General features: G+C 32.4%; 1 protein-coding gene across 1 annotated transcript in view; it reads left to right on the top strand.

Annotated features, from left to right (window-relative positions):
• Positions 1 to 257: 257 nt before the first annotated feature.
• The window catches only part of LOC134234483 (multiple epidermal growth factor-like domains protein 10), a gene marked incomplete at its 3' end in the record, with an annotated part of 35,279 nt that continues 13,832 nt past the window's right edge, over positions 258 to 21,704 (top strand). The window contains exons 1-7 of the mRNA XM_062716565.1: positions 258 to 382; positions 1,831 to 2,058; positions 6,581 to 6,835; positions 7,430 to 7,567; positions 7,812 to 7,949; positions 11,124 to 11,210; positions 12,193 to 12,451. Coding sequence (XP_062572549.1) covers positions 316 to 382; positions 1,831 to 2,058; positions 6,581 to 6,835; positions 7,430 to 7,567; positions 7,812 to 7,949; positions 11,124 to 11,210; positions 12,193 to 12,451 — 1,172 coding nt within the window. The remainder of the gene's footprint in view (positions 383 to 1,830; positions 2,059 to 6,580; positions 6,836 to 7,429; positions 7,568 to 7,811; positions 7,950 to 11,123; positions 11,211 to 12,192; positions 12,452 to 21,704) is intronic.

The following is a 21,704-nucleotide window of genomic DNA, read 5'->3' on the forward strand; positions in this document are numbered from 1 at the left end:
CAGAGAGATTTTTTTTTCAAACACTTCATATTAAGGGGTTTTTTCTCACACATGCTTTATTCAATATAATATGCTATTTTTTCTCTGTAGAAAATGTAAATAAAACAAAGATAATTAAAAGGAAAAGAATCAACCTAATAAGCTTGATTATAAATATCAAATTTGTCTTTATATATAAAAAAAAAATCACGTGACACTACTTATGCATTTGACCCTAATGTTTTATTTGAAAAAAAAACCATAAGTTTGTTATAAATACTTCTTCCTCAAACCTACATGTACGTCCTTGTTTCAAATTAGTTTGCATCTGACATCATGGACAGCGGACTGGTGTTGTTTTGTGTTCTTGGAATACTGATCGGGAATATTGCAACTGCTTATGGTATGAACATTTTCTTTTCATTAAGTAATTTTCAATAGGAATGATGACTTGCATTTATTTTCCTTTTTTACAACTTGATTCTACGATCAAAAACACCACAATAAAACAAATTCTACAATTGATCAACCGGAAACTGTAATTAATTTGGGAAATCATAGCCCCCGTGACACAGTGATTAGAGTGTCTGATCTAGAGTCACGAGTAAGGAGTAAATCCTTACGTCGCGGTTTCGAATCCCATTGTGAGTCGTGGAAAACCGGTCCCTCGGATGAGACAGTATAAACTAAGGTCCCGTGTCGCAGTAAGTGCTGGCATGAAAAAGATCCCTCCCTGCTCAATGGCCCTGAGTGCCGATTAAAGGACAATATGTGCAGCTCTCCACCGACAAGTGGCTGCGTCTTTATATGAGTGAAAAATTCTCTTATAGTAAGAATGACAGTCCCGGTGTTTTGCTATGGGTAATACAACATAACTATCTCTTAAATTAAAAATTAAGGACACTTTCATAGAATCTTTACGAATTAAATTGAATTAAAACTATGAAAATCATATTTCTTTTATTTAATATGTGACCTATTAATAATTTTAACATATATTATACACCAAGTACATTTAAAACCAACAGATATCCATACATAGATATGCTTTTGCCAATTGTAAGATTTGCTTTCGAAAAATTTTGCCTCATGGGGATCTGGGTTAGAATAGGTCCCTACTACCCCCTTGCTTGTCGTAAAAGGCGACTAAATGGGGCGGTTTTTCTGATGAGACCGTATAAACCGAGGCCCTGTGTCTCTCTCAATCCCCCCTCTCTCTCTCTTTAAAAGTAAACAGAGTATTTAAATATTGTACATCGCTAGATTTTGTGCTGACCTTATTTTTAAAAATATTATTATTTGTAAAGACGTGGAATGTTATGTTTGAACACTAAGGAATATTCACGATTTTTTTTTATTCATAGATATAATAATTATCTATGTGACTTCTTATCAATGTCCGATTACATCTGCACGATTTTTTGCTGTTGTGTACCCTTATCAACTTCTTTGAAACTTTAGAGTAAAAAATAAAGATCAAGAAAGATAGTATAAATTAATGCCAAAATGCATAATATGACTATGCTCTCAAACTATCGCTAATGTACTAAAGAATCGAAGATTTTGAAATCCCCAACGAAAGTCTGAACAAATTAAGAAAATGAAATATGAAATTTTCTGATATTGCGAATTAATGGTTATTGTGAACTAAAAGAAGAAAATAATATCATTTACATCTTTTATCGTGAATGTTTAAAGATATGTTTGGTAAGCATACTGGATGAATTTGAAATTAAAAATTATTCTATTTTGGAACAAGTTGCCTTGTAAAATTGAAAATTTCAGGATCACATAAAACTTTAATGCTTGGATGTTTTTTTTTCTACTGAATAGTTTCGTTTTTATGAACAGAGAACATAGCATTAAATAAGCCCGCCTGGCAGCAGTATCCTTATTCTCATCACTCATGGGGAGCAGATAAAGCCGTGGATGGACGGTATTCAGACCCGTCTGCTTTAGGAGGACAATGTACAATATCGGCCAATAGAAAAACAACGGCAACCTGGTGTTTGGATTTAGGAGAAGTACTCAGTATTCACCATATAATTATATACACCAGGACGGACAATTTACCTTGGGGTACTGTACGGAAGCGTATTGCTGCCACTTGAAAAAAAAATATTGTAAGTCGTACGTACGACATAATAAGTCGTACGTACGACATAGTAAGTCGTACGTACGACATACTAAGTCGTACGAACGAGATACTATGTCGTACGTACGACATACTAAGTCGTACGTACGACATAATAAGTCGTACGAACGACATAATAAGTTGTACAAACGACATAATAAGTCGTACGTACGACATAATATTAAGTCGTACGAACGACATAATAAGTCGTACGTACGACATATTAAGTCGAACGAACGAAATAATAAGTCGTACGTACGAGATACTATGTCGTACGTACGACATAATAAGTCGTACGTACGACATACTAAGTCGTACGAACGAGATACTATGTCGTACGTACGACATAGTAAGTCGTACGTACGACATAATAAGTCGTACAAACGAGATACTAAGTCGTACGTACGACATAATAAGTCGTACGTACGAGATACTAAGTCGTACGAACGAGATACTATGTCGTACGTACGAGATACTATGTCGTACGTACGAGATACTATGTCGTACGTACGACATAATAAGTCGTACGAACGAGATACTAAGTCGTACGTACGACATAATAAGTCGTACGAACGAGATACTAAGTCGTACGTACGACATACTAAGTCGTACGAACGAGATAATATGTCGTACGAACGAGATACTCAGAACGTAGCTGCAGCTTTATGGTTTTGTATTTTAGTCTTTGATCATATATTAAATGCAAATAATAGGCAATCTACGGCGCAAGATTTGAACGCACTTTTGGGAAGAATTTTCACACTTTCCAGCATTGGTCTATTCCTAATTCTAAACACATTTTTTAACCAATATGTTTATTTTATCAACCTTCTAGCCCTTTATATTCGTTTCTACAGGCGATAAACTCGCTTGATTTGAATTGTCTGTTGGATTGCAGAAAATTCAAATCAAGCAAGTTTATCACCTCTGCCCGATTCGAACTTGGGATTTTACATTGTTTATTTCATATTTATCTGCAAAACTGTTTATTACAATTCATAAATTATAGACTAGGAAGGATAAAGATGTTATTCAATATGATATATTTATTCTACCCGTGAGCCTGCATATTTTCAAAGCCTTATTAATTTCGGGTTTAAAATGGTATGATCAAGAGTAAATGGCTATATAGGATATCGTCTAGAAAGTCTGAAAGAGTGTTTAAACGTAGAGAGAAATTATAAATTACTTTTATAACAACAAGTTGCGAGTGGTATAATGTCTTTGGCACGTCAGTTAGTCCGTCAGTCCTTTTTTTTTTTTAAATTTCTTTATTTTTTTATAAGCATAATTATTCTTAAACAGCTGCATAAAATTTCATGAAAAATTGTAGAAAATTAGGACACAATGTATAGATATGCATATTCCTAAAACAGGCACGTTACAATATTATTGTTTAAAATTTGCATTGAAAGGCCGGGGGGGGGGTGTCGTGGCCATTTTAGACAATATTGCTCTCCTTTAGAAGAAGAGCTCCATGTGAAAATGATCAAATTTAACAGCTGAAATAAATCAATTTTTTCTTATCATATTATAGTTTACGGCTTATTTATTTGATAAAGAAACATTTCATGTATACTATGTATATATTAATTTTAGGGTGGCAACTTTGCTTAAAGTCATTTAAAATCTAAATAGCATGCTTTCTGTTACGGTCCCGGGTCTTCAAGCTGATCATATACGTAAAACCTGTTGGAAAAATGCTTAATAGATAAATAATCTTCTTAAAATCAAATCTAGAAGATATTCTGTCCCTCACATCATGATCATTTACTACTTCTGCGATTTCATTTTAATTTATTCGTTTGGAAACTTTTCCGAGATTAAATGTATTAGATTATTCACGCATTTATTGTTTTTGTTTGTTTGTTTGTTTGTTGTTGTTTTTTATTTTTTTTTTTTGGGGGGGGGGGGTGATACTATAGGATCAACCGCATGCCATTCATGTTTTGTGTTTTTTCTTTTTTTTGGGGGGGGGGGGGGCGTTTGTGTGTGACTCCTTCATCGTGAGGAAGAATGAATAATTCTTGTCCTCAAACAATGAATGCTTACACTTGGGATAATTTTTAGAGAATATTTCTGGTCTACATTCTCATAAATGTCGTTTATCTCTAAAGAAATATAAATCATTTATAGAGGAAATCCGAAAATGAAGTGAAATATACAAGTCTGTTTTCATAGAGAAGTAAACGTGTGCCACCAGGTGATTCGAACCAGGCCACAGTAAAAATGTTGAATGTCAGTCTCAAAACACCCGAGCTTTTCTAATCAAAAGGAAATTAAACATAAATATAAACCATATATATAATTAAAGAAATATTTTTAATTTTCGGGATTTTTGTACTTTTCACCCACATCGGTACCCCCTGAAAAGCTTAATAAATTTATAATATTCTTTCGATAAAAACGTATCAAATTATCAGATTCTTTGAGGGGTGGAGGGGGGCTGCTTTGGATAGGACTTCTTAATCAAAGTGTAAAATTGACTTTTTTTAAACTGTTAAATAGATTGAAGTTACATATGTATATGAAATTAAGGTTGTTCAGTTTAAGTAATCAAAAGCACAACTATTGGCACGCCCGTCTATTCATGATATTATAAAGAAAACCGAATAACTACATATTATATCGTATAAGTAACATAAAGACATGGCTACAAGGGGTTTATGTTATCTCGTTCGTCCGACTTAGTATCTCGTATGTTCGACTTAGTATCTCGTTCGTACGACTTAGTATCTCGTACGTACGACTTAGTATCTCGTTCGTACGACTTATTATGTCGTACGTACGACATAGTATCTCGTTCGTACGACTTAGTATCTCGTACGTACGACTTATTATGTCGTACGTACGACATAGTATCTTGTTCGTACGACTTATTATGTCGTACGTACGACTTATTATGTCGTACGTACGACTTATTATGTCGTACGTACGACTTAGTATCTCGTTCGTACGACTTAGTATCTCGTTCGTACGACTTATTATGTCGTACGTACGACTTATTATGTCGTACGTACGACACAGTATCTCGTTCGTACGACTTAGTATGTCGTACGTACGACTTATTATGTCGTACGTACGACTTATTATGTCGTTTGTACGACTTAATATTATGTTGTACGTACGACTTATTATGTCGTACGTACGACTTATTATGTCGCTCGTACGACTTATTATGTCGTACGTACGACTTATTATGTCGTACGTACGACTTAGTATGTCGTACGTACGACATAGTATCTCGTTCGTACGACTTAGTATCTCGTACGTACGACTTACTATGTCGTACGTACGACTTATTATGTCGTACGTACGACTTACAATATTTTTTTTTCAAGTGGCAGCAATACGCTTCCGTAGTACTGTACAAAATACTGATTAAAAAAATGTTTCATTATTGAAATAGAAAACTTCATTTTTTGCATTCCGTTTCGTTCTATTAACGTTTTTCTTTGTTATATGCTTTTAATATGCGCATCTTTGAAAATATTTTCTTTATTGATTTTTTTTTTAACTTTGTATAATCACAATGTAATGTGTTAGGTATAACTATAACTTTCCTATTTTTGTTTATTTTTCAGTCTGAGGCATAATTACTTTTTAATGTTCAAATAGTTTGATATTTAATTTCAACAACCGTCAACGTTATTATCAGGATAAAATTTTGAACTAAAGGAGAGATAATACAAACAATTTTTTTCTTTGAAAAAGATTTAATATCTTTTCACAAGTTTAGAAAAGTGGATGGTTCTAAGAATTTTTTCTCCTAAGAACTGGAAAATGAAATAGACTTGGAAAATATTAGTAATATTTCAATAAAAAACAAATATAGACAAATCACATTCAGTAAATGTTTAGAGCTGAAAACAATTTTCAGAATATGTAAACATGGTGGTAAACGTGTAATAGAAACTTAAGAAATATATACCAAGCCAGGTGAATTTTATTAGGAAAAGCTAAATGGTAAAAAAGGCCCATGTGATATTGCTCATTTTGTGTCATTTTCATCTTCCTCTTAAAATTCACCTGGCTTAGTATATTTTTCAAAGGTTTATATTACACTTTTAGCGCCAGGATAACATATTTTGAAATTTATCTTCACCTGTAAACCTTTACTGAATGTGATTTGTCTATATTTGTTTTTTATTGAAATATTACTAATATTACTAATATTTTCCACGTCTATTTCATTTTCCAGTTCTCAGGAGAAAAAATCTAAGAACCATCCACTTTTCTAAACCTGTGACATGATATTAAATCTTTTTCAAAGAAAAAAATTGTTTGTATCATCTGTCCTTAAGTCTGATCCGAACCATTCATCATTAAAATGGAAATCCTTCTCCAGGTTTCTAATTCGATGTTGTACGACGCATATAAATAATGATATCGGATTGGGAAACTAACTGTATATGTTTATGATAAAAATATATATCTACAAAATAACATTTTAAATAACTTTTTTAGACGCAAGTAACGGTTACACAGCCCGATTCCATGGCTTCTCTGTTTACGTTTCAAACACGACAAACAAAGACGATGGAATTCTATGTTTTAAGGATACAAAATACACTAGGTCCACAATACCAAACAATGTAACCATAGAGTGTGTTAAACACGGACGATACGTCATTTATTACAATGAAAGACTCCCGGGAGTTAGCTACCCTGAGGGATATTCGTATTACGCTTTCAACGAGCTTTGTGAACTTGAAGTTTATGGTAAGAACAGAACACTAAAACATTTAACACTAACAGAATCTTTTTATACACTGACAAAGTTGTAATGTAAATATTGAAAGTATACAATACCTTCAAGGACTCAATTTAAACTTTGGTTCAACGAAATGGTTATTGAATAGAAAAAGGTCAAAATATACACGTGAGGGTTTTCGAATGTAGACATTTAGTGACGATTAACTAGAACAGGTCAATTAATCACATATGTTATAATATTTAATATAATACTTAACCCAACCAAGTGGCAATTAAAATATCCACAGGATGAAACTGAGAGTTGTGTTAAATATTAATGAAATGTCAATTAATGACAGTCATGTTTGTCATCGATAACCATTTGAGATTCGGCATCAGTATTTTGTTGACTGAGTTGTTCTTATTTTCTAAATCCATTACAAAAAAACTAAAAGATTGTTGCAAAAAGAGCAAAAGAGTTTCATTGTAACTTTTATTTTCCCAGATTTTTTGTGCAGTGATGTGTGAAAAAATGTATGCTTTTCTCTGAAACCCACAAAAAAGTTTAAAATTTCTTTCTTATGTGTAGTAATTTATAACGTCTGGTCAATTTTCAATTAGGATGTCCTTCCCCAGGATTATACGGAGAAAACTGTAATATACGGTGTCCACAGAATTGTCAGGATGGCCATTGTAACATTGTTGACGGGACTTGTCTTGGATGCGTTGAAGGTTACAGGGGCTCACGATGTGAAAAAAGTTTGTACATACAGATCAGAGAGAGAGAGAGAGAGAGAGAGAGAGAGAGAGAGAGAGAGAGAGAGAGATTCATTATCATATGTTCTGCTAGAAAGCACTTGTATGTGTCATTAAATATATTTGCACTTGAAAATTAACGATTACACTTTACACGATTACACGATTATGTTTTGAAAATGGATTTTAATGCCGTTTTTAACGAACAGCAGATTTTCCTGAGTAAGACATTTTTTTTCCTTCTCAGAATGTGACAATAATAGATATGGACTTGAGTGTACCCTAACGTGTGGTAACTGTAGCAATGGAGAACAATGTGATCACGTGAACGGAAGTTGTCCTCACGGATGCGACAAAGGGGCGCAAGGAGATAAATGTAGAGAGGGTAAAATGTTGTTCTTTTTAAGTGCGCCTTTTAAATGAGAAGTCTGAAAAACTACAGTCAAGGGTATAAATATTCGCCACTTCAAAATGTTTACCGATTTTTTTACATCGCACATTTTAATATTTAGGTGATGATAAAAAAGTAATAAATTCCCAAATTCACCCCAAAGTTTGTTAAATCTCTTATCTTGAAAACTTCGTTCTTCTACCAGGAATTGTGTTATATGTCGGAGGATGTCACATTTTCCACGGTATTCGGCATTTCCGCCATCAGTTGATTATTTGTGTTTATGAATTAACCTTAACCAAATATTTTTGATAATATTTAGATCAAGAGACGGGACAGGTCATGATATTGTAATTATGATGTTATTAGCGACGCATTCTTAAACTTAATTCCCTCTAATAACAGGAATATTGTCGTTTCTTGTCCGTTTATACAAACACATCCCCAGAACATGAGACCCAGATGTCGTCCAGATGGCGGACACACTAGCTGCGTTTTGTACTTTCCTCGTCCTTTTTATTAAGATAAGAATTTTCTTATTTATTCCAAATACTATTTGCCTTCTATCACTGAATTAATTCCATTTTCGATAAGCAGTTCATTTTTTTCTCAATGCACCACTGACAACGATCTGTTTTGCTGGACTCACAAATAGCATTTTTTTTTCTTGACAACATTCCGTTCCAAGCTCTTTAAGTTTCTTTTTATACTTCTAGTACAAAATCTTTTTTACAACGCATTTTTACAATTTTTACAAACATACTTCTGAGGAATTCTTAACCCATTCCAAACCATGTTGCTTTTACACAAATTTATCGACACATAATAAAACAGACGACAAAAATATAATGTATACATTATTTTTCAATTTAAGTATCACAGCACAAAAAATGAGAATATGAAGGGAAAAGCTATTGTTTTTAGACTAACTTTACAGAACATGCGCGTACGTTACATGTACGTAATTTGCGCAAAAGTGGCGAATATTTATGTCCCTTGACAATATCTTATATTTTCAACTATGTGAAATTATTGATAGTTTGATTAATATTTAATCTTTTTAGTTAAATAAAATTAATATTTCAATTGCTCAGTGGCAAGCATCTTGCTTTAAAAGGTCAATTTTAAAAATTTACAGGAAATTCATTTAATGAAAAACATATAAAAAAGTGAAGACTGTAAGAATCGTATTGCTTCAATGAACTATGAATGTCGAAGCTGTCCTTAATTACCAATTTAATGAATTTAAGGCATAATTGAGAATTGTATTTATTTAAGGGGCGAAAGACACATGGTAACATGCCTAAGAATAATAACGTCATAAGATCATAATCTATTGTACATGTAGTATATTTGATTAAAACCACAGTATTTGGATGATTTTTGCTAGCTTGTTTGACTTCACCACTATCTATAAAAATATTTTAAAAAGTTTTAAACTTTTCCTACAATATTTACTTCAAATCTTTGTCAATTCATCTTCAAATGTTAACACATTACGGAGTAGACTGATCCACTCTTTTGTTCCCTTACGTTGCGCGTCCAACGAGTCTTTACATGTAGATAACAAACGGAAAAAACACGGGCAGGATTATAAAAGGAAAAAGGCATCATGATCAGAAGAATGTAGGGTATAATGAGAATTAGGGAACACAAAATACCTTTAGATAGGCTTGTGTAAGTATATGTTTTAGGGACTTTGAGATTGAATTCTGTTGGGTATCTCTACATCCTTTTTGGCTTACTTTGAATATACTTTGAATATATGTGAGAACATAGCTTTATTTTATTTCCCGTAAACGTGAAATGTAAACCTGACACGTTTTTCTCATGCATATGTTTTGGTGAACTATGCCCTGTGCTATTTTGAGGGCAGCTTCTCCATTTGATATTTTTACAGTTTATTAATAAAATGAAGAACTTACATTTCAATGTAAATTTTTATATATTTATTGGAACGATTTTTTGCAAATTACTTATTTCATTATTTAAGTTCTCTGTAAACGTACGCAATTCCCTGTCTCCAGATGTTGTGTGACACTTTAATCTTGCTCTTTAATTTCTTTAAACCCTATTCATACACTGAAATGTTTAAAACAAAGACACAATAACACTGGCACTTTTTTTCTATGCTGAAAAAATTCCCTCATGTACCTAGTGATGGGTCCAGATAGATGGAGAATCAAAACTCCACTAAGGCATTGTGAGGTTAAGTGTTTGTCTCTAAATATCTATAAGCTAGAAACCTATTGATAGAACTCATTTCATATATGTGGGACATACTTATATAGAAATAAAAAAAAAAAAAAAAAATGAACAAATATTTAAAAGTTCCTTTTTTCAGAAAGACATTTATTTGTATTTTGTGCAAATTTATTCAGGCAAAACACGGGCTTTAGATAGATATGCTTTCTGTGAAATCGAAAATTGGATAGTTTTATGAATTCTTTTTTAAGAAATGTTTTTCTTGCATAATCACAAGTGTAAGATTGACTTGTCCAGTGTGAGATTTTTCTGTCTCAAACTGTGTATGACTACACCGCGAACGATAACGTAAACATTCTGTCTTTATGTAAAGAAATTGAACGTTGTTAAAAAATATTACAGATGCTTAAAATGTTCTCAATTAATTTATTAAGATAAACTTATTTCTATAAAAGGAATTGTTGTATTTTCACTTTTAAACGGCACTATATTTAGATTGCGGAGGGTTCTTCTTGAATGAAAGTTTACGGTATCGGATAGATAATTTTTTTTATTCCCAGTTTTTTATCTATCTAATTAATTTACATTGACTGAAATTCATTTTATCAGTGTACACTACGTGTATACCATTTTCAGGTACGCTCTATCCGATGGTGTATTTAGATTTTTAATTAGATGGAAAATTTAAAGAATTCTTATTTTTTAAATTTTTAAACCTAACATGCCGACGTCATTGACAGGCCGTTATTTTGGAAATAATGCAAGAAAAATAATCATTCATTACAAACTCGTGTGGTAATAGTGAAATTCAACCTTGGGGCCAAGATTCACAGTCTAGGACTCGGCAAAGTCTCGTCCTAGACTGTGAATCTTGTCCCCTGGGTGGAATTTTACTATCCCACACTCGTAGTAATGAATTCTATTAGTCTCTAATTAAATTTCTTAAAAAAAAATCTCTTACAGCTTGTCCTTCTGGTAGACATGGAAAGAACTGTGTAGAGTTCTGTAAACCAAACTGTAGAGGAGGTTGTAACAGATTTAATGGTGTCTGTTAGTTTGGGTGTAACCCTGGATGGAAGGGGACATTTTGTGAGAATGGTATTACTGAATTTTAATCTGTAATTCAACTTTTTAAAAGATATCTTAAATAATTTTTTTCTTTAATAATTAATTTGAAGAGCATAATTATTGTTATTATTTCGACCGACAAAATGTTTTGTATAGTAACGAATTTATGATACCTTTTATAATGCTTGCAAGACCCTCTTTGATTGCTCAGTCTTTTTCAGTGATACATGTATTCCATAATAAAAAAAATATTAATTGAGGTTACAATTTGATAAAAAAATAAATTTTGAGGAAGGTCAATCTAATTTTGAATATTTTCATGGAATTCACATTAATTCTAAAGTCTACTTTGTAGATACACATAGCAAATGTTAAGTAGTAATAGTAATTACAGAAAAACCTGCCCAATCCGAATCTTGTGCAATCCTTAATGTTGTGAAATCCTATGTTAAATTTCTTTCACATAATACTATTTTTCATGTGTGTTACACTGTGCAATCCAACATCCCCACTATTCCCACACAAAATCTCTCTCCTAATACATGTTGGATCTTCTGCAGTATATTAAAAAAATAATTTCCGTGTGATTCCCCGTAGATTTTGTTTATTCCTAGGTTCTTTCATCAAACAAAAAAATGTAAATTTTATAGCTTGAGAACGGTACATCTTTTTTTTCACAGAATGTGATGGTAATACATTTTTTCTCTGGCCTCTCTATACGAGTGAAAAATGCTCAAGATATGAAACAATGAATACAGACTAACGTAATACAGTTTTTAGTAAATCACACACTGTGAAATTTAATACCATACTGATCTATTTTAATTTCAATACAAATCTTTTATCTAAAATAATTTTTCTGTAATCGTCAACCAGGTAAATAGTATCTGAATTGCTAATGATGTCATTGAATATCGATTGCTGAATCTCGTGAGTGAAACCGTTATATTTCCACTATTTTCAGCCTGTTCTCACGGTTGGTATGGTAGAGAATGTAAAGAACGATGTGGTTACTGTAGAGGAAACGAACAATGTCATCACGTGACAGGGTCCTGTTCTGGATTGTGTGAACCTGGATATTATGGAGATCAATGTGTAGATAGTGTGTTTTACCAACACCTTGCAAATCAAAGAGAAATAATTAAATTAATGAGAAGATTCCTTGCTTTGAAATTGCGCAAAAGTGAACTGAGAGAAAACGGCACTTCGACAGTTGACTTAAGATAAGAAATCAAAACCGTTGCAAGTAATCCAGCAAATCAGAGGTTCCATTTTTGTTGGTTTGTAGAAAGATCAGTTCCCCTCATTGTTTATCTACAATACAAACAACATTCACTTCATCTTTTTTTCTTTTTTTTCCTCAAATAAAAATTTAAAAATGATCGTATTTCTACTACAATTGACTTTCAAATGCTTCGTGTTTATTACTACCTAATCTATCTTTTTTAGTGTCACGCTAATTAATTTATGGATTTACATGTTCTTACATGTTTTTCATATTTTTGTATTCATATTTCTCATTCATACAAATAAAAGTTTAAACTACAATGTTTTCGATTTCATTGTATTTTTGAGGAAAAAAACCTTATTTTCCCTACATATTTTTTTTTAATGTGAAACATTACAATGCTAAAAGAAGTTGCTTTTCAGAACTTAATTGTGATTCTGACATATTGGCTCAACAAAAGTAAAAAGATATAAGGGTAGAATAGGCATATTCATTAATACTTTGCTTATTTTATCTCATACGTGTTGGTGATACAGGCCGTTGGATAAACTAATGCTTTATCAACGGGTAGATGCTTTATCAATAGCACTTCCGGTTTTGACACGATTCCTCGCTTAAAAATTTTATTTGAAACTTTTATTTGTGATACCTATTATTGCCTTAATAAAATGAATGATAAAGAGCGATAATATCTTAAAAAGCCAGAAAAAGACTCGTATATTTCAAAGAAGTGTCTTAATTATTTTATCAAGGAACCTGTGTTGGTTTCTTGAAGAGAGATCTAGGCTATATGTTGCCCCCCCCCCCTTTTTAAATCGTTTTCGGAGAAAGTAAACCCTAGCAGTTAAGTTGTTGTTATAAGATTCCTTTAACATCTTCAATAAAGCTTTCTTATACTTTGCTACGCATGCCTACCTAGTAATGTAATGTAACTTACCATGGATCAACAATGAATCTACAAGTAGGCCCCTAGCCTTGCCTATCACGTTTTGTGCTGCCATCGTCCAAAGATTTCATTTTCATGATCCAATGGTCCTTACAACTTTCAGTCAGAAGTCCGTTTGATGTAAAGCTCCAGCTATTGTCACATAATGTTTTCAAAGATGCAGATAGCAAAAATTCTAAATTTTGAACACGATCTTCTTTCTTTCGAGGTAAGTCATAACATCAACGGTGCTACGACACCAAGCTATACGTCATCAGCAATCATTCAATGTAGTTTGGCAGGAGAAGTCTCAAAGTTTTGTTAAAACAAAAGTCTTATGAGATAAATAGAACATCTATAATTGTGTGATTTGATATTTACTTTATCCAACTCGTTGAAATGGTGTATATTCGCTCGGGAAGCCTCGCGAATATATACACCATTTCAACTCGTTGGATAAAGCCAATATCAAATCACACAATATAGATATCCTCTGTATACGCATACGTATTTAATAGAATGACATCATTAATAAGCTTTATTTTAAACACAAATCGAGGCATCATAATTCCCTCTTTGTTTTTTTTTTCCCTACAAAACATATCGAAAAAAATCACAAACGTAAATCTTTATGAACTAATTATGAGTAAAATTAAACATGTTTCTTTAAATCTGATTGCTCTTACAATGTACTAGGTAAATATCAAGCATCCGTTGATTGTAAAGGAACCTTTGATGTGCTTTCAAGCATATTAAAGGCAGGCTAATTCAGAGAATGTGTGCCCCTCCCCCCTGCTTAGGGTGAAAAGAAGACCATTGGCAGTGGGGTGAGGGTGGGGTACAACACAACCCCCCTTCATAAACTTGAAGAACTATCAAATGTATACATGCATATTGAAGCAAATGAAAGTGCAAATATTGATGTTAGAATTGAGTGCTTATTCTTTATTTTGTGTAAAGATGATTGTTTTATATAACATATTTATCACACTGTAATAATGATTTTATGAGTTTGTACAAGGCAAATGTCCAAACTTTTTCATTTCACATGGAAAGTACTATCATTTAGTGAAAAATTAAATTCAATAAAAAGGGATCCTCCTGGACTTGAACGCATGCCATTACTCAAATCTAAATATGAATAAATTCAGGAAAAACCAAGACAAAAAAGAACAACAACAACAACGAAAAAAAAAAACCCAAAAAAACCCCAAAACAAAAACAAAAAACAAAAAAAGAGAGAGAGAGATCATAACTGTAAACCCTAAGCATTACACTAGATTTTGATAATAAATCCTGGTGGTATTTGTTAAATTCACATGAGTCGCGCTCCCCATCCTGTACTCGTCTTGTTTTCTATGAGCCTGAAGCAGCTATTTTTTATTCAGAAATATACAGGACGATGTATAAGCTCATTGACCTTTTTTATGTCCAATAATTTTGATGTGAATTTTGATTTAGATCAATTTGAAGTACCATGTAAATTGAGACAATAAAATAATGAAATAATGGGCACATACATGTACCCTCGCGCATATTGTTGCACTGTATCTTAGCTTATTAGAGATAATGAAATTATACAATTTGCCAATGATCAGTGATTTTCTTTTTTTCTCTTTCTTCAGTAAAAATTGTAATTGCAAATATTATATTCTTTTATTCTTGTACACATTGACTGATATATTTTCCCACTTTATATTTATCAATTGACTATAAATAATGGTAAAAAAAACTATAGAAAATAAATCTGTAAATATTTATGCAATATTCTATCTTGAAAATTAAAAAGTATAATTTATAAACTGCTTTATTTAAAAAAAAGAAAGTAAATATAACACACAGGCTGGAGAATAAAATATAAAATAGTATTTTTATTTGAACTGTAAATTTACATGCTTTGCTTGTATGTACTATGTTTAAACATCAACACACTCCATCTTTTTTCCCAATCGACAGATTTATATATTTTGATTGGTCGACCCGATGATTGGTTAATCACTAATCCTGATTGACGGCTCTGTAAAGAAATACCGAACTCATGTTCGCTTTCTGGGACCACTACTGAATTTGGTGTTCGCTCTCTAAGTCTGCTTCTGGTTAGCTAGAAAGCTCGGGGCATACCCTAGCTGAACCCGAGAAAACCCGAGGGTGACCCAAAGAGCCAACCCTGGGTGCGCTCAAGGTTTGCTTTCTGGTAATGTACATGTACATACTAACGTTCGGATAATGCTAATATTTTAAGCTTTGTATTAAACCTAATAATTTTTCACATGTCCCTATGCTAAAATAATAGTGTAAAGTGTCATTTCATATAATAAATACTAGTAAGATAAAAGGGGCTGGACACTTTGAGAGTGGTGAGAGAGGCTGTCTGGAATTTTGGTACATTATTTCATTTCAAGCTTAAAATCTTCTTCGGATAACGCCCGGAAACGAAAGTGTCCAACACAAACGAAATAAAATATACCACTTTAAACTTTGACCTTGTGTCCTCAAAATCAATTGGAGTTTTCCCTTTTCAATAAGGATTTGTTATGTAAAATGTCATTGCAAAAGCTCGAAGTATTCTCGAGATATCATGTGTGAATTAAAGCGTAAAAACAGACAGAAATTTTTACCTTGACTTTTGGCCTTTAGACCTAAAAATCGACAGGGTTTATCTTTAGGCTATACGGAACTACTATGCAAAATTTCATTGAAAAAAAGCCCTCAGGGTACTTGAGATATCGTGCGAAACGAAAGAGTTACAGACAGACAGATTGACGGACGGACGAACAGACAGGCCCAAATTAATATCCTCCACTTTCAGTGAAAGCGGAAGACAATAAAAGCTTACAATAATGACATCAAAAGACTGATGCTGATATTGAAGAGCTTAAGGCCGAAGATAAAGAAACAGTGTAAACACAGGTCCATTTTTAATTTAATCAATGAAAAAAAAAAAGAATATTTTTTTTCTTTAAATTTGTCATTTAATACTGTTTTCTATACTGTAACGTATTCAGATAATTTGAAGGAATTTGCCGTGGCTGCTACTTACACCATCTTCGTTTGGGCTAATGATTAACTTCTTTCAACGAGGACACATTGGTATCAATATATCTCAATGAATACCACTAACTTTCTTTCATGTCTTGCTAAAAGTAAAACAACTCAGCCACGAGACCTTGGGTAAACATAACTATATCCCCCTAAAACAAACAAACAAAAAAAAAAATAAATAAAGATTGTATGAAGATGTTTTAAAGTACATTAAATATGTCAATCCTGCTTCTAATGAAAATTTTGAAATTTCGTTGGTCAAGTAGGATACTGCATGTATTTACCTTGTCAATTGTCTATCAATATCATATTGCTAATGTGCCCAATATATTGACTTTTGTCCCTTTATATTTTCTTCCCAAAATAGGGTCTTAATTTTTTTAATTGATTTTGAGTTAGAGTTTGGCTATTTCATCCATTTAAAACAATTTTTTATTTAAGATATTATAGTTCATAAAATTTCATTTCTGACTCATGAAACCTGAGTAAAAGTCAACCTTAAACTCATGTGGTTAAATGATTTACAAGAGGTGACGAAATTAAGCCTTTTCCATGCTTAAAAACAAAGTGACGTCACAGAAGGCTTACTGTTAAAGTCAAATACCGTAAAAGAAAGGAATGACTTTACAGACTCCTGTGATGCGGATATTGACCAACGTTTTGATTAAGAAAATAGTGAGAATGTATCAAAGTTAATATCTGTGTGAGTGAGACTGAACCGCAGCATTGAAAATACTTCAATTTTTTTTTACACTGGACATTTTGATCAACACCGATGACCAGGACCTGATGAATGTATTGGAGCAGACGATGATAAACACTAAACCCCATCCTCAAAACTTCATAATTAATTGCAATGTTATCAGAAACTTCAATTACAGGCATGATTGAGTAGACTTTTTAAAAGTAAAGGTAAATCAAATTTACCAATTACATTTGATAAAACATTGAACTGTAGAATCAAGACCATTAATCTAAGATTCTAATACAGTCGGCAATGTCATAAAAGCAGCTCTCAAGTGAAAACTAATCCCTAAGTCTTTGTCATCCATGCTTAAAAATTAAGGTTCCGATAAAAAATACTTTGAAGAGTTTTAAAATTCTTTCGTTTTCCAGCGCTGAGAGACCTTCAGTGTCCTGGTACACGGCTTCAATTAATTCGTTAAATTAAAAAAAATGATTCAATGTGTCGATTAAAAAGGCAAATCATGTACTGACAAGTCAACTATCTTAAAGGTCTAAAAAATCGCTGATCTTCAGTTTTACACTGATCCGCGTAAGATTGTAATTAATATAACTTATTTACCTCACCAATATAAATTTGAAGTTATTATAATTATTTTTTTTTTATTTTGCAAATAGGCAATAAACAGGAAACAATTGTAAAATATGGATTTTTTCAGCATTTATTTTTTTATGCCCCATTATTCAAAGATTCTGGGTTATATAGGTTTTGTCCCTTTAGTCTGTCTGTTTATCTGTTTATTTGGGTTTCCATTTGTCCGTTAAGATTGATAATAACTTTTGAGTGGAAGGGGCTATAAAATTTATATTTTACAAGCGTATGTCCTGTGACAAGGCCTTTCTTTTGATATTGCTGTCACCTTGACTCTGGAGTTTGACTAACCTTTACAAAAAATACCAGGTTTAACCTTGGCCAGATCTTTTGAATAGCTGGTGCAAGGGCTTTTAAACTTCACATTGTATTGATTTTGCTAAAACCTTCCTCTGGATACGTGAAATTTTGACGTTTTAATTTTGACCTTTGGCGATTGACTTGTAATAATGGTACATCAGTGTTTCACAAACACATCTATCTTTGCAGCAATGTTAAGGCTGAAATAAGGAGACAGGGCCTAATTTTTACGAGAAAGGTTTACTGTGACGTCACACTAAAATGTGACTTTTATGTATTCCTCATAATACCAGAAAATGAAATAATGTGCAAGTTTAAACTACATTAGCATAATAAACAACAATAGAACTTATCAATGCATTTTAAAAAGTTGCTAGTTAAATCCCATACAGCTGGTTAAAAACAGATCACTGATCTCGATGAACTTGTCAGTCATGACGTCATTTTGGTAAAAATGACGTATTTCATGTTCTGTAAGAGGTAGATTGAGGAATTTTTTAACAATGAAAAATGCTTTTTATTATAAAATAGAATGTTATTTACAGGTGTTAAATATGCTTTTTATACCAATGTATATCCTTTGTTCAGTGCGATTATTCATTAACTATCGAGAGAATGTATTTAAATAATTTTGTCGTGTTTTTATGTTCAGGATAGGTATATTTTATATCGAGGTGCCTCATTAAACCGTTCTTTTGCAACGGCATACACTAAATAAATCTTAACCATTTTTTGGAATATAAATAAAGGATATTTTCCTTAACTTGAAAAGTACTGCTGCTTTCTTTGAATCGAGAGGGTGACTTTATAAGTACACTATGAAAGCCCAGAAGGCTCATTCGAGATTCAAGTTTCGAAATACGAGATTCAAAATTCGAGATTCGAAATTCGAGTTTGGAAATTCAAGATCCAAACTAACCAATCAAAAGCGGGTTCAACTTTTGGTTACTTCCCTTTGTTACGTTTTTACTATCAAGAAATCGTTGAATATATTTATAACAAATGGATCATTTGCTAAAATGATAATGCAAGAAAAAATGTTTTATGTATCAAAACGAAATAAAAATAAAATTTTGATTACGTTTTGCAAAATACATATATAATCTTATTTTTCTAATTAAACAAAATAGTAAATACATATATATAGACTATTATATGGTCTTAACGTTGACTTGCTGAACAAGTAGGTCAACTAATTTTATTTCATCAGATCATTGCTGATGGCGAATGTTGCATTTAATTATAATTAGATATGAAATATTATGAATCGTATCTACACTGCACAATAATTTAAGGGTATATATTTCATTGCATTAATAAAGGGTACATTTGTGCAGTGAGGCTTGACTGCTGAATCGAACTGTAGCGTTATATAAGGTTTTATGAGTATATTATAGTCTTTGGCCATAAATTAAGCTATGGTTAGAGACTAAAATATAACACCATAACCCTATATAGTTCTGCATCTAATTTAGACTCATCTACTTTTTTATATTAGATAAAATAAATGCCACATTTATTTTAATTCATATCGCCAAGCTGTATTGTAGATATAATATTTAATTAATTCAAGAAATCAAAGCCTTAGATTAAAATAAGTAATTAAATACTTAATGTTTATGTATTTCCTCTATAAGGAAAACGAACGCGATTTTTGTTTTATCAATACTACGTCGTCTTTCAAGTTCCAGGCCTTTCAGTGTGTTTGGAAATATGGGCAGGCGGGGTGGGTAGGAGTGGGGTTATTGTTAACCTTTAGACACTTGCCACGTATTCATAACTTTATTTATATGTCATCAACCCCGTAAACAAGAAAACAATACAAAAATATATATATTCCTGATAAATGTATTCTATTTAATATTTAAGAAACCATAATATAAATTGAAGTATATCTTGCTCATCAAAAATCCAATGATTATTTAAATTTCCTTCTGATATAAATAACACTTTTTCTTGCATTGTAATTTTATAAAATGACATTTGTTATTTATATACTAAACGATTTCTTGATAGTAAAATAATAATAAAGGGGAGTAATCAAATCTTGAACCCGCTTTTGATTGGTTAATCTGGATCTTGAATCTTGAATCTCGAAAGTCGAACTTCGAATCTCGTATTTCGAACCTTGAATCTCGAATGAGCCTTTTGGGAGCTTTTGATTGATTAATCTGGATCTTGAATCTCGAAAATTGAATTTCGAATCTCGAATTTCGAATCTCGTATTTCGAGACTTGAATCTCGAATGAGCCTTCTGGGCTTTCGTCGTACACAGAATATTTGGTAAAAGTTAAACATATTTCGACATGGGCCTATTTACTTGAAAGTTTAACTAGTAAAACGCGAATTTTATTCAAAGCAGCAGCACTTTTCAGAAAGTACAAAGTATTCAGAAACAATTAATAGCTTGAATTTTTAGTTTCAAATAGGGTATGCCCTTGCGATATTGAAATTTATTAATGACATACATTCATGCATTCCTCACATGACTGTGCATAGATGGGACCAAACTTCATACAGTACCGAGTAGGTTATACTATGCTATTTCCATAAGTATTTAAGTTCTGTGATAATAAAACAGATGAATAAAAATTAATTCAGTTTTATGTCACCGGGTTCACAGATGCGTGAAAGTCAGTCAATATATCGGGTCTCAATAGCTCAGTGGTTAGAGCGCTGGCACGGTACGCCAGACGCCCTGGGTTCGAGTCCCGGTTGAGACTTGACTTTTCACCACCAGTGAAAAAAGTCTCAACCGGGACTCGAACCCAGGGCCTCTGGCGTACCAGCGCTCAAACCACTGAGCTATTGAGACCCGAAAATTGACTGACTTTCACGCACATGTGAACCCGGTGACATATCCCCCCTCTTTGTAGAAATTCGTCCTCGAATTCTATATATGAGTTAAGGAAATGCGTGAAGCATATTCCAAGGGAACAGTGGGTTATTTTCGTTGGGCGCCATTTGTAGACCATGTCGGTAATACTTGGGTTCATTATTACATCAAGACACAATCAAGTCAATGGTAGTTTGACCAGTATATTAATTGATGGTAATAATATAAGAAAAACCTGAAATAAAGTCATTATAATTAATAAACATTTACAAATCCTAACTGACTTTACTTTTAAATTACAAATATAATAAGATATAGATAAGTTATAAATATATATTTACCAGGCACACTATATAAATCAGCTACTAATGTATAGGATGACTATTCCCGTCAAGGGTGTAGCGCCGAGTGTGCATGAAAACTATTAGCCGCGGGAAAGTTAATAAAAAGTTATTAATAGAAACTGGTCAAACCGGAAACGGTCAAATACGTCACCAAACAAACATAAACACTCACATGTGGACATTCACACAAGACAAAACAAACGTAAACACACATAATAGAAATTATTAAAACATTGAAACTGAAAGATTTAATTACGTACACTGGTTACATTTAAAAGCAATACCCGTTTTGCATTTCTATTTTCCGTTGATTTCTCATAGCAAGCCTTAACAGTGCTGCGTTTCTATCTAATGCTCGTAATTTATATTTCAGACCATAGCATGATATTTTTTTCCTGGCCTGTAAAACTAATAACACACTTATAGCTCAATTTATTTAAAACCCTAGGACACCTTTCAAATCTA

Source organism: Saccostrea cucullata, unplaced genomic scaffold (genome assembly GCF_032062105.1).
Source record: "Saccostrea cucullata isolate Sc308-1 unplaced genomic scaffold, CSIRO_AGI_Scuc_v1 ctg3785, whole genome shotgun sequence".
Classification (NCBI taxonomy): domain Eukaryota; kingdom Metazoa; phylum Mollusca; class Bivalvia; order Ostreida; family Ostreidae; genus Saccostrea; species Saccostrea cuccullata.